The sequence below is a fragment of the Pipistrellus hanaki genome (genome assembly GCF_964339955.1).
Source record: "Pipistrellus hanaki genome assembly, chromosome: X".
Lineage (NCBI taxonomy): Eukaryota > Metazoa > Chordata > Mammalia > Chiroptera > Vespertilionidae > Pipistrellus > Pipistrellus hanaki.
Genome location: NC_140524.1, coordinates 49,424,689 through 49,438,832, shown reverse-complemented (window position 1 = coordinate 49,438,832; position 14,144 = coordinate 49,424,689). Strand labels below are relative to the sequence as shown.

General features: G+C 40.5%; 1 protein-coding gene across 1 annotated transcript in view; it reads left to right on the top strand.

The window, feature by feature from the left end:
- NRK (Nik related kinase) overlaps positions 1 to 14,144 on the top strand; it is a 144,323-nt gene that overhangs the window by 77,431 nt on the left and 52,748 nt on the right. Inside the window, 2 exon segments of the mRNA XM_084870436.1 lie at positions 4,063 to 4,193; positions 5,754 to 5,808. Of these exon segments, the coding sequence (XP_084726562.1) occupies positions 4,063 to 4,193; positions 5,754 to 5,808 (186 nt within the window).

Genomic DNA, 14,144 nt, shown 5'->3' with positions numbered 1-14,144 from the left:
CAGTTGGACATCCCTTTCACAATCCAGGACTGCTGGCTCCAGCTGCTCACCTGCCGGCCTATCTGTCTGATTGCCCCTAACCACCTGCATGCCAACCTGCTTGCTCCAACTGCCCCCCCGTGTCAGCGTGCTCACCACCAACTGCCTCCTCTGCTGGCCTGCTGGCCCCCACATTCCCTTCCCACTGGCCTGCTCACCCATAATTGCCCCCCTTCTGGCCTGCTCACTCCAAACTGCCCCCCTGCTGTCCTGATCACCTCTGACTGACCCCCACTGATGGCCTGCTCACCCCCAACTGGCCCGACTGCTGGTCTGCTTACCCCCAGTGGCCCCTGCTATCTCATTCTGGCCTGAGAACCCCCCACCCCACCCCAGAAACCCAAGGTCCCAGCCCTTCTTTTTCTCTTTTTCATTTTTTTTTAACACCTCCTTGAATGGAGGCCAGGGCCAGCTTTAAGCAAGTATCTAAGATTTATTTATTTTCTATAATTGAAACTTTGTAGCCTTGAGTGGAGTCCAGGACTGGCCAGGGCTGGCAGGAAGCTTGGCTTCCTCCATTGCCAAGGCCATCTGAGCTAGGCGCTTTAGGTACACCCTTGTATGTGCTGTGTGCACAGTCTTGTTGTAATTAAGCATTGATTGCTGTTGGTTTCAGTGGAAGGAATTGGCCTCCAGGCCAACTGGCTGTGAATACCAGCTGCAACTACAATGGAAGAACTGATATTCAGGAGACAACCCTATAGAGTAGGACTTGCTTCAGTGAGGCTTTGGTGCTCACTAGGTCTGCCCCTTCAGTGTGTCACTTGTGGATATGTAGAGCTATAATCTGCTGTGGTCTAAAGCTGTCTACCAGGTGCACTGGCTCTAGGGCCTCCAGACACTGCCTGGGGCCACCTGACAGAAACTATAGAAAAATCTGCAGATGGCTGCTATTTGCTATTTGTACTGGGCTTGGAGGTTCCCAGTGAAGCAAGGCAGGATAGTGCTGGTGCTAGTGCCAGGTCTTGTTCCTTTTATCGATAGGTTTGAAGCACACTGTCACCATCTGCAGCTTGTTTGAGAGATTTTTTTTAAAATAAATCTTTATTGTTCATATTATTACAAATGTTCCCCATTTCCGCCCCTCCTCCATTGCTCCCCTTCACCAGGTTCCCACCCCACCCTCTGTCCTTTCCCCACCCCGCATTGTCCTCATCCATAGGTGTACAGTTTATGTTCAGTCTCTTCCCATACCCCCCTCTCCTCTTTTCCCTGAGAATCATCAGTTCACTCCCCTTCCATACCTCTGATTCTATTTTATTCACCAGTTAATATTCATGAGATTTTTTAAATTCCCTTGGTTTTTAGATTCACTTGTTGATAGTTACATATTTGTTGTTCATAGTTTTTAATCTTTACTTTCTCTTCCGAAAGAACCCCCTTCAGCAATTCATATAATTCTTGTTTGGTGGTGATGAACTCCTTTAGCTTTTTTTTTTATTAGTGAAGCTCTTTATCTGGCCTTTGATTCTGAGTGATAGCTTTGCTAGGTAGATTATTTTTGGCTGTAGGTTCTTGCTATTCATCACCTTGAATACTTCTTGCCATTCCCGTCTGGCCTGCATGGTTTCTGTTGAGAAATCAGCTGACAATCGTATGGGTGCTCCTTTATAGGTAACTACCTGTTTTGCTCTTGTTGCTTTAAATATTCTCTCTTTGTCTTTTGCTCTTGGGATTTTAATTATGATGTGTCTTGGTGTGGTCTTCTTTGGATTCCTTTTGTTTGGAGTTCTGTGCGCTTCCTGGACTTGTAAGTCTAATTCTTTCCCCAGGTGGGGGAAGTTTTCTGTCACTATCTCTTTCAGTATGTTTTCAGTATCTTGCTCTCTCTCTTCTTCTGAGACCCCCATAATTCTGATGTTGGTTCGCTTGAAGTTGTCCCAGAGGTTTCTTACATTATCTTCAACTTTATGGATTCTCTTGTCTTCTTGCATCTGCGGAGGAGTGTCTTCTGGCTCTTTATGTTCCAAATCTTTGACTTGATTCTGGCGATCTTCCATTCTGTTTTTAGGACTCTGTATAATATTTTTTATTTCAGACAATGTATTCTTTATTTCTTGTTGATCCCTTATTAGTTCTTGTTGATCCCTTATTAGTTCTTGTTGATCCCTTTTCATCTCCTCATAGGTCTTATCAACCTTTTCAAAGAAATTCTTGAAAAACCTTATAAGCGTGGTTTTGAACTCTACATCCAGTCTCTTCTTTTCCTCCATTTCTTTTGTTTGTGATTTATTTCCTTGTCTTGGCATTTTCACAGCTTCCCTGAGTTGGTAGGGTGGCTTTGTGTGCTAAGGTGTCCTATATTGTTCAGTGAGTGAGCCTCCCAGTTACCTGAGTTGGACAGTCTTGGTGTAGCCCTTTGTGGGCTGTGTGTGCAGTCTTGTTGTTAAGCCTTGCTTGTTGTTGGTATCACTGGGAGGCCAATTGGCTATGAGGATCAGAAGTGTCTCAGCTAGGAAGGTTTCTGTATTCCACTTGAATGGGGCGGAGTATCGGAGTGGCACAGACAAGCTTTGTTGAATCCCACACAATTGGTTGTAGACAAGCTTTAGATTCCTGTCTGCCCCTCCCTAGGAGAGTCCTATTGGCAGCGCACGAGGAAGCTAGCCACTGGAAGGGCCTCTGTGCTCCGCTTGGATGGGGCGGAGTCTTGTCTGAGAGATTTTTAGCAAAGCCTGAAGCCTGAGCCAGGACAGACCATTCATATAGAAAAGCTACTATAAAAGAGCTTGGATGGGGCTACAAATTGGATAGAGCAGAGTCTCAAGGGACATTTTCTAAGAAGGACAAAACTAATGACTGCCAAATGTAGTCCCAGAAAAGATAGAGACTGGAAAGTGTTTGTATTATAAATAAAATTCATCAATAACCCTCATATTCTGGTTACTAAATCATTACAGAACAGTTTAAATTATACCACTCTTAAAGTCTGATGTTTACTTTTATTTTCAGCTTTTCTTCCCCCCACCCCTTTTATTCCATTGGTCACTCTTTCTTCTCTTCTTTTCTCCTTTTATTTTATTCCCTGAATGTCTTATATCAGTTAGAGTTTTCATAGATATTTCTTGGCCCTTAAAATTGGCCCTCATGGATAGTTAGGTGCTTAGCTCTGCTTTAACTTATTCTCCAAAATAATTTAGATAATGATATTGTGCATAATGAATTTAACATAACATATTATATACTTTTTATTGTTGTTCTTATTAGATCCTTAAAGACTGACTGAAATGCTTACATTTTTAATTTTTCTAATTTTTCCAAACTACTTTTCATTCCATGTTTTCTCCATCCTCTTGATTCCTGGAAACTATTCTAAATTAGAAAATCTACTTCATTTTTTTTTTATCCCTGTATTATTTGTTCTCGACTAAAACCCCAGTCTACTCTAGCCTTTTTTTGTTTGTTTGTTTCTGAGGATACCATACTAAATACTTTTATATAATGTTTCCCACAGATGAATAGAAGACTGAACTCTCTTAGTCTAAGCTAAGCTATATTTACTACAGTAAATATTTGCATCTGATTCAGAAGATCTGTAGAATAATTTAAATTAGCAGAATAACTTAAAGTAGCAGAAAACTCATTTTTCTTTATTAGTGTGATAGGAATATCTAATATCATGAATAAGGCCTCCTAATAAAATAGTACTAGGTTTTAGATTTCTTATATATTGCTAATAGTGCTTGTCTTCCTCCAGCTTGGTGACATGTCCAAACACTACATGTGTTATCACTTCAGTGGTTAGGGTATACTGATGGAACATTATTTTTAATATTCATGGAAAACATTCAGCCAAACCTACTGTAGATTTATAATAGCACTGTTGAGTCTCTTTACAATATAAATAGCCTAAAAATCCTATTTCATATTATCACTGGAATAAACTTCATGGTAAGGTTTTCTGAGCTGGGATAAAAATCTGTTATCCATTGTGGCTTTTGTATTTTCTTTTTAAGTTAAAGCAATAACTTATTGAGTTTTTTGTTACTGATCAATTATTTTGACATATGCTGGATTTTTCAGTGGATTTTGGAGTGAGTGCCCAGGTGAGCAGAACTAATGGTAGGAGAAATAGCTTCATTGGGACACCATACTGGATGGCACCTGAAGTGATTGACTGTGATGAGGACCCTAGGCGCTCCTATGATTACAGAGTAAGTGCAAGGATGCAAATAGTGAGGATACAAATTTTGAAAGGGCTTTTGACTAATGTTTATTTTAAATGATAAAATAAAAGATTAAAAGACAGGCAGCTCCTCCTTTCACACTAAACTCTAATAGGAAATACTAGGCACTATTCCTATATGTGGTTTGATTATATGCAGCAAAATAATATTTTCTAAGAATCTAGACAAATTAGACCATATTTGAGGAAGAGTGTCTAGTTCTTCCTTCTTGCAACTTCTTGGTAAAATATTATGTGGCTTTATATGGAAATTAACTTTCAGGGACAGAGGAATTTTTAAATTTAAAAATGAATAAGTATAAAGTCAATTATTAATCCTTACAGTAATTAAGCTCCCCAAAAATAATTTCATTGTTCAGGGTAATAGAAAAAATATTTGGCATAGTTCACCTCCAGATCACAGAAAGCCAGCAGAATAGATAAATAATAATTCATGTTATTAAAATTTTCACTGAAGCTTCAATTTGGACAATATACATCTATGTATACATTTCAAAGAGCTGGTGTAGAAATAAAACTCTCCATTTGCTATAGACTGGAAAAACTACACTCACTCCTCACATAATAAGTCATCCAAATAATTTACTGTGGTTTCATTTTATGTGGAACCTAGGACTAGATACTTGAAGTTGATTAATTCAAGGTTCATCTCTTTTCCCTTTCCCTTAAATGCCCTCTGCTTGATAAGCAAGCAGATCTATTGAAAGTTTATTGTATAATCCAGTGCTATTAGTAGCTATGGAGACTATGGAAATATACTGTTCTTTAAGTGGCTTACTATAAAAATAATGTTTTTTCGCAACATTAATTATATATTTTTAATTTTTAGCCCCATATAACTGAAAGAAAGCTTAAACTTAGACCATCACAACAACCCTTTGAAGCTAAGAGATCTGTAAACTGCTGCTCTAATAATTTAATTAACTTTATTAGTATAGCTACACAATGTACTTCTAGCCCCTGTGTCATTTTCTCATTAGAAAAACAAAATACAATTAATAGCATTAAGGATAATTTCCTAGAAAAGTATTGAATATAATTTCTTAGAATTATAATTCCATACTCAACTTACTATATTCAAGGAACTTCTTAAAGTGTATATAAATACTAGTATACCCATATATATGTTTATTAATATATGTACCAATTTTATAAAATTGAGTCACAGAGTGTTAAATAGTTTACCTAAGATTGCACATTTAGTAAATAGATTTATGGGACAGGATTTCTTTACAACAAATTCCTTTTGGTATTTCAGTTAAGGTAATAATAGCAACACATCCATCATGGCTCTTCTTATACTTAAGCCCATCCAATATCAACAGTTGTGTAGAACAATATTAGCTGGTCACAAGTTCAGATAACGTCTCTCTATAGCAACAGTCTATAGAAAATCCATAAAATGGCTCTAGCATTGACACTACCACTACCACTACCCCAGTCAAAGAGTATTTTGAGATTCTATTCAATAACTACTATAAGTTTCTTATTTTTAACTGACTTTTTGGGGTCATCTTTTCCTCTGCAGAGTGATGTGTGGTCCGTGGGAATCACTGCTATTGAAATGGCGGAAGGGGCTCCTCGTGAGTAAAAATATTTGATATCTGTTAAAAGTTAGGAAAATATATTGTTCAAATCTGCCACTTTGAGTATGTACAAATCAGCTTATACTGACCACACAGGTGCCACATTATATGCCAAACTATAAACAGTAGCCTTTTCACTGATTACTGAATGTTTAGTCAAAATGGCCAAATATGTCTATAAAAAGAGATTTTCCTTTTCTCTTTTATATATCTTATTTTAGGCTGATTGAGTATTCTTTCAATTTAGCCTCAATAGTATTTGGTCCTGGCAGTCCTCACCCACCTGAAATAAGGGCATTTCAATAAGTATTAACTGATGGAATATTTAGGTTCCAGAACAATTACAGTCACACACAATTATTACTTCAGACAGTGACAATTGAGAAAATCTTCCAGTGGTTGGTTGAAATTGAGCCAATACGCCACAATGTTGAGAAAGTAACCTCCCTACCCCCCCCCCCCCCACTTTGGAGTCAGTCCAGCTTACCTTTGGTACCTTCTTTTAGCCATTCAGTTACCCTTAATATCTCAGAAGGTTCCATTTCATTTTGTTTCCCTTTCTTCCCATCATTTAAATGGCCTATAAGCATCCTGTTTCAGGACAATGCTTTCTGGTAGGAAAGTGAAAATGGCATGTAAATTTAGGTATATATTATTTATAGCTATCTAATGTATGGCCCCATAAGCAGAGCATATTTGTTGTCTAAATTACCTAAACCCAAAAATGTAAATAATAAATACATTCCTGGTATTATTGGATGAGAAGTGAGAGAAATGCTTGGAGTATGTTTCAGAGGTGAGGTGGGGGAACTGGATGGCTTTGCTTCTGACTCTCCAAGCAGATTCTATAGATTCCTATGTTCCTGCATGCTCCCTCTGCACAATGTCCACATACTAAGCTTTATAAGTTTGGACTATCTTATTAATGTAGTTCAAGGCCGATTGGAGCAAGTTCAAGGAGGTGCAATAGTCTTAATATAATTTTTAAGAATTGCTAGTGTCCCTCTGAATATCACAGTGGTGTCTTGGATTAAAACTGGGATAAATGTGGAGATCAAGTTTCTAATACCTTTCCTCTCATGTCCAAAAAACTACAAAGTATTGTTACAGAAAATCGGAGAAGAACCAAGCAATACTTAGAGAGATGGAGTTACATTTATTATGCGCAGATCCAGAGGAAAATGTCTCTCAAATTCTGGGCCCCAACATGGAGAAATTTTCCCTATTTATATGTTTTTACCTTCTTTGTCTCCCAAATATGAAGTGTTCCTGGCCCCCTTTGCAAGTCCTTAAAGAGCCCTATGTGCTGAGGCCTTAGTCATTGACAGGGAGGGAGTTATATTTACCCCTGAGTATTATAAGGTTAATTTTCTGCCAAATAAAGTTAGTGGGCCTACTTATAATATAAAGCCCTGGAATGAGGGCAGCAGTAATCTTTAGAGAGTCTGAAGAGTCCTGGACTCTCAGTTTTGCCTCGGCTGTCTCAAGTTGAGTGTGATGAAGCCATGTTAGGATTCCGTCGACCTTGACTGCTGTGTAGGTGGTCCTTTCCAGGTAAGAGTCAGTCCTTGGGTGGCAAATTTCTTTACCCAAACAGAGTCACCAGGGTGGAAGGGATGAACCAGATCAGAAGTTAGTACAGGCAGAGCATCTAGAAATTGCTTCCTGGGTAGACTGTAAAGCCTGCAAGAACTTGAGTAAAGATTGGTTATGGATTTCAGCTTTTCTAGATTGGATAGGTCAGGATCTGGAAGAGTCACTAGAATCTATAGAGGACCCACTGGTTTTAGGCCAGCCTCCCAGGCTACTTCTTCTGTGGCCTGGTTCCCTCTTGCTTCTGTGGAGTCCCTTTACCTTGTAAATAGCACTATGTATGTGAGCCATTGTAAAAGGGTACCTGCTATCAGTATAAATTGTTACTGATTTTTCTTTTTTTGTTTTTTATAATAAATCTTTATTGTTCAGATAATTACAGGTGTTCTTCTTTCCCCCCTCTTCCCCCATAGCTCCCCTCCACCTGACACCCAACTCCACCCCATGCCCTTACCCCCTCCCCTGTGTTCATCCATAGGTGTAAGATTTTTGTCCAATCTCTTCCCTCACCCCCTGAGAATTGTTAGTCCAATCCCTTTCTATGTCCCTGATTCTATTATATTCATTAGTCCATTTTGTTCTTCAGATTTTTGATTCAATTGATTTTTAGGTTCACTTGTTGGTAGGTATGTATTTTATGTCTTTTTGTTGTTCATAATTTTTACCTTTACTTTTTTCTTCTTCTTCCTCTCCTTAAAGAATACCCTTCAGCATTTCATGTAATTCTGATTTGGTGTTGATGAACTCCTTTAACTTTTTCTTGTCTGTGAAGCTCTTTATCTGACCTTCAATTCTGAATGATAGCTTTGCTGGGTAGAGTAATCTTGGTTGCAGGTTCTTGTTGTTCATCATTTTGAATATTTCTTGCCACTCCCTTCTGGCCTGCATAGTTTCTGTTGAGAAATCAGCTGACAGACGTATGGGTGCTCCCTTGTAGGTAACTAGCTGATTTTCTCTTGCTGCTTGTAAGATTCTCTCTTTGTCTTTTGCCCTTGGCATTTTAATTATGATGTTTCTTGGTGTGTCCCTCCTTGGATTTCTCTTGTTTGGGGTTCTGTATGCTTCCTGAACTTGTAAGTCTATTTCTTTTACCAGGTAGGGAAAGTTTTCCGTCATTATTTCTTCCATTAAGCCCTCAATATCTTGCTCGCTCTCCTCTGGCACCCCAAAAATCCGGATGTTGGTACACTTTAAGCCATCCTGGAGGCTCCTTACACTGACCTCACACTTTTGGATTCTTCTTTCTTTCTGCCTCTCTGGTTGGGTGATTTTTTCTTCCTTATATTCCAGATCTTTGGTTTGATTCCTGGGGTACGTTGATCTATAGTTGAGTTTCTGTATATCCTTTATTTCAGAGATTGTATGCTTAATTTCTGACTGGTCCTTTTCCATTTTTTTTTGGTATTGTCTTTAAGGCCCTTGAAGGTCTCACCAAGCTTCTTGGAGGTCTCATCAAGTTTCTTAAAGGTTTTTAGAAGATTCTTGAGTAATCTTATAAATATGATTCTGAACTGTGTGTCATCCATTAGTTTATTCTCCTCCAGCTCTCCCATTCGTGTCATGCTTCTGTGTTTCCTCATTTTGGCCATCTCCCTGCGTTGATAGAGTGGCTTTATATGGTTGTTGACCTATAGGGGTCAGTAGCTCAGCTTCCCCAATCACCTGAGGTGGTCACTTTTGCTATATCCCTTTGTGGGCTTAGTGCACAGTCTTGGTGTAATTAAGCCTTGATTGCTGTTGGTACACTGGAAGAATTGACCTCCAGGCCAATTGTTTGTGAGGATCCACTGTGTCTATAAAGGAAGAACTGCTGAGCTGGAGACACACCTTGTTTCAGTGGGGCTTTGGTGCTCACTGAGAGGGTCTCCCTAATGTGTAACTTATGGGTGTGAGGGATTAAAACTGAGCACTAGAACTCTTGTTTCTGGGTCTCAATGAGGTACAGTTCAGCTACTGTCTGAGGCCAGTACTGTGGCAGAAACTACAGCGTGAACTATAGTCTTGTCCTCCTTGGATCTGTTTGCCCCAGGTAAACTGCAACAGAAAGGGCCACTCATATGCAAAGTCCGCTGCTTGGAGCTTGGATGTGTTGTGAGGGGTGAAGTCTCAGGGTGTCACTAGGTTCAGGCATGGCCAACAGCAATGGTGGCCTGGCCGCCTCTCGGATGGCGTTCCCACGTCTCCCCAGGTCTCGCACCACAGCACAGTAAACAATCTCAGCTCTGCAAGCAAGCCAGCCTCACTTTCTGACCAGATGGCAGACAGTCTAACCTCTCCCCAGAAACTGGATTTCAGAGATATCGGGCTCTTGTCTCTCTTCAGGTTGAAGAAAGCACCGCTCTTTGCGCGCCGGTATCCTCCACCAACCTGTATCGCATCCTCTCCTCTCCTACCTCAGTTTTTCAGCTCTTGTTCCCTGGATTCTCCTCTTTCTCTTTCAGTCTAGATGAAAAGCTTCCTCTCAGCCAGCTTTCGTTTGGTTTTTGGGAGATAGATGTTTGTTTTATAGTTTTTCCTTGGACTTGTTGTGCCCAAAGGCAGTTTAGGTGTGTTTACCCAGCGCCACCATCTTCCTTCCATCCTGATTTTTCTTTTGTCCACCAGAAGCCTGAAACTAGGTGACTCAAGTGTTTGACATCCAGCACTCCAGTGTATTCCAGAGTAAAGCCTTGACCTCATGTGGGGCAGTTAGGATTAGTTCCTGCCCTAGGGTTAACTTATTTGATTTTTTGATAAGCATAGCTGTGGCTGCTGCTGCCTGGATGCAAGTAGGTTACCCAAATGCAAAGGGGTCAAGTCTTTTGGACAAATAGGCTACCTGCCTTTTCTAGGGCATGAGACTTTGGGTAAGTATCTCTTTGCCTATTCTCCTTGTCTCACATATGTAGAGGTGGAAAGACTTAGTTACATCTGGTAGCACTAGTTGGCCCATTGTCCTTGCTCTGCTCATGTCTATCTAACTGCCTAATATATTACCTCAAAGATCCTGGCTCTGAATTCTTTTAGGGAAAATGGACATGGAATTTCCTTTGTAGCTGCTTCTTGCTGAGGAGGGACGGAGTTTTCTCTCAGAGCCAAAAGATCCTTACTGTCTGTTGGAGGGATGATGAGGCCTAGGCACAGAAGGAGGTGGACTTGTGACCTGGCAGAAACAAACTGTAACAAATGGTCTGATGGAAGGGAAATAAAACATTTCAGTTTTAATAAGCTCTATTGAAATAGAATTTTTCTCCTCAAAATTACCTCTATGTTTATCAGAAGAGCCAGGTCAAGACCAATTTAGCTATTGTATTTAATTTGGCCTGATTGTTTGCATAAACACAATAAGAATGGTAACTGACTACCTTTGCTGGAATTTCATGATTGCATCTTAGTGTCCCCCACAGTGCTAAGAAGCCAAGCCATCCAGCTGCTGTCTGGCCTGCCTGCAGTATCTGCTGAGTTAGGTGAATCCCTCACCTTCAGTGACTCCACCTGGGCCCACGCCCTAGGTTTTAAAGCCCATCATAGTAGCCCTCCTATTTGTCAGAGCCTAGAGTGGGTTCTGCAGGGATACAGAGGCGTCCTTATTGTTCCCCTTCTACTCTGACTAACCGCCACTGATGGTAGGGCATGGGCCTGATGCTCCAGTGCCAGCCATTTTCAGGGCTACCAAGCAGGATATCAGGCTTTTCCTTGGCACTCTTATTGGCTTCAAATTTTCAGAATTAAGACAAGGGTCTTTAAAACATGACACTCTAGTCAAAGTTTTCAGTTATTAAAACTACTATTAGAAACTGAATTTTCAATAAATTCTTATTGAATTTATGTAAATAAATGTATTGCCATGATTTATTAACCATTACCAAATTTCAAAAGAATTGCATAAGGAGAAAAATATACTGACCTGTTTAAGATCTTCTGATTTCCTTGTCAGTCCTTTCTATGGATTCTTCAGAGTAACATAACTGTCTTCAAGAAGAAATTCAAAATGTGTCTATATTCAAGTAGACAATTACAGCTATCCTTGTAGTAGGGTTTTCCCATACTTAACTTGTAGTCTCACATGTCGCAGGACCTCATGGGGTCTGTAATTCCTGTAACAGGGGACTAGTACTCACCATTTCACTACTTCCCTCTGTTCCAAACAGGCCTCCTCCAGTTTCCTAAAGTTGAGGTTTATACCACCCCTGACATGAGCATAATCACACAGGCCTGCAAGACAGTAACATTGGCACTGAAGCCACTTCTGACAGCTAAATCTTCTACTAAACATGACACATGGTAGGGCTATACAAATATTTTAGGGATGTCACTAAAGTCTATTCTTGACCTTCCCACACAAAGCAAAATTGTTCTTGTCTTTCTGGAGTCATGTCCATGAAGATGCAGACATCATCTAAGTATATTATACAGTTTTCTGCAGGCCACTGTCAGAGCTGTGCATGGTGGCCAGTTCTTCTTTCTAGCCACAAACATAGCCTGTCTAATTTCCCTAAAATTTATTCTGGCATGGAAGAAAGTTGTTTTGCTGTAAATAGGCAGATTAACCTCTACCTAATTGGACTTGGACATCTGCCTAGAAAGCCGTAATCTATAAGTTTAACTTGTGGCCTTAGGTCCTTCCAACCCAACAGGGTCTCTGCCATCCCTCAGTCAGACTCCTCCTCTCTTAGAGAATCTCAAAGTCCTGAAGGCTCCCTGGTCCAGGGAGAGCCCCTTTCCTTTGTCCTTTGACTTTAAGCTTCCAGTCCAAAACAGCCAGAGTTGCAGTTAGAAACAGCTTTGCATATTGTAAAGCACTTCTGTGACAGTGGCTTGGGCATTAGACCCTTTATCTTTCCACCAGTCCCCTTTGTGGCAGAGCAGCGACCAGGCCTCTCACAAGGGAGTGCACTGGAAGGGGATCTCAGCCCCTCCCTCCTCTTCCAGCAGCAACAGGTACTGAACCCTTTCAGTACATTTGCAAATAGGGAGCTTTCACTAGCTCTATCTGCTGCTTTCACAGATCCCGGACCTGCTGCTCTATTCCTGGAGCTGCAGGAAGGCTAGTAGCAGTCACTGGCTTATGATTTAACTGCTTCAGCCAACAAGCCAAAGGCCTAAGTCTTGTATTGCTTATTGTAAAATGTTCATTACTCACTGGGCAGCAATGGGGCAGCTCTAGTGTCAGGTAAATGTCTGCTTCCCCTGCTTTTCTCGCTGCTACAGCTTCTTTCAGGGCCACTGCAGTCAGATCGGGCATCCAGCCCTACCTTGTCCCCTTCTTTCACCTGGCTTTGGGGGCTGAGTCTGCTTAGCAACCAGTTTTAAATTACCAGGGCAGCTGTGGACTTCAACTCTGTTTCTCCTCCACTTAGCTCCTGAGAGTTTAGTGTTGTTGTTTTTAATGCATTAGAATTCTTTATTCTTAGACACCTCAGTCCTTTAATGATTATCAAAAGTGAACAGTCAGCATTTTTAGATTAATATTTATGAACACATTTTAAATGTACTTTTCAAGAAAATATAACCAGACCTTCAGTGATAAAATCTAAGAGCAGGTATCTAGTAAAAACTATTATATTTTTCCTTATGTGATTTCAAGTATATTATAACGGTCTAATTTAGCATTGGAAGGGTTAAGAAAGAATAGACCAGGGCAGAAAAGATTTATTATGCTTGCAGACACGTGCGACCTTGAATCTAGTGAGGTTCTGATAAGACACCTGGACCAGACCCCTACGCTAGCAGAGTGGTCTGCAGCCAGTAAAAATCAACAAAAACCTATCTCTCCCTGCTTAATAATTAACTGTGGACACACACTCCCCTTTTCTGCATTAACCATTTACTCTGTCCTGAACCTAAGCAAATGGTCTGAAATCCTATATATTTAGGCTTTTTACATTTAAGGATAATTTTTCTTTCTGTAACCATTTTTTTCCCACATAGATTTTTCACTGTAAGCCTCTAGAAAATCCTAAATCCTCCTCCTTTACCATTCTTGATTTCTCCAACCACCCCTCCCCCCGCCCACCCCATCTGTCCCTCAGTCCAGTTGCTTTATCTCCCTTTCTGATAGTGAGTCAGAGGAAGACAATTTTTCCAGAGGGGAGAAATAGAAACAGTGGGGGTTTTGGAGAAAACTACAGACTATCGCTGTAGTAATCCTCCCTCCTGGAGGCTGGGGTCTAACCTGTGGAGAAAAATGACTCTTAGTTGGCCTGGAAAAATAGCAGGTGAGGATGAGTATGTGTACGGATATTTCTTGCAGACTGAAAGCCAGGAGGGCCTTCTAAAAGAAAATATCTTTAATCCGGTTATAGATGCTATTAGAATCAGGATGAGAGAGGAAGGGAAAGACCAGGTTATGTCCTCTATGAGGATTCTAATAAATAACTGAAAACAGCAATTCAAACAAAACACACAACCACAAAGGCAACAGACAGCACAAGACATACAACCAGTGTTAACGACATCCATAGACAGTTAATAATAAATTCAGCCTTAGTTCCGCCACAGGTGGCTCATGTTGGACTATGATGTCACAAGCAGGGGGCAGAGCCGTAAATCTCTCTGCCCTGCGGAGCTGTAAGCCCTGTACCTGGAAGTCTCCGACCACCAAAAGAGATAAGAATGCAATAAATAAAAGTTCTTCGTTACATTTAAATTAACTCTAGGAACTTCAAAATTTAGAGAAATTTTTATTAGCTAAGTGGGTTGATTCCCTCTGTCGGAGAGCAAAAGGCTCTGAGAAAAAGAAATCTCACAGCTGCTAGAGA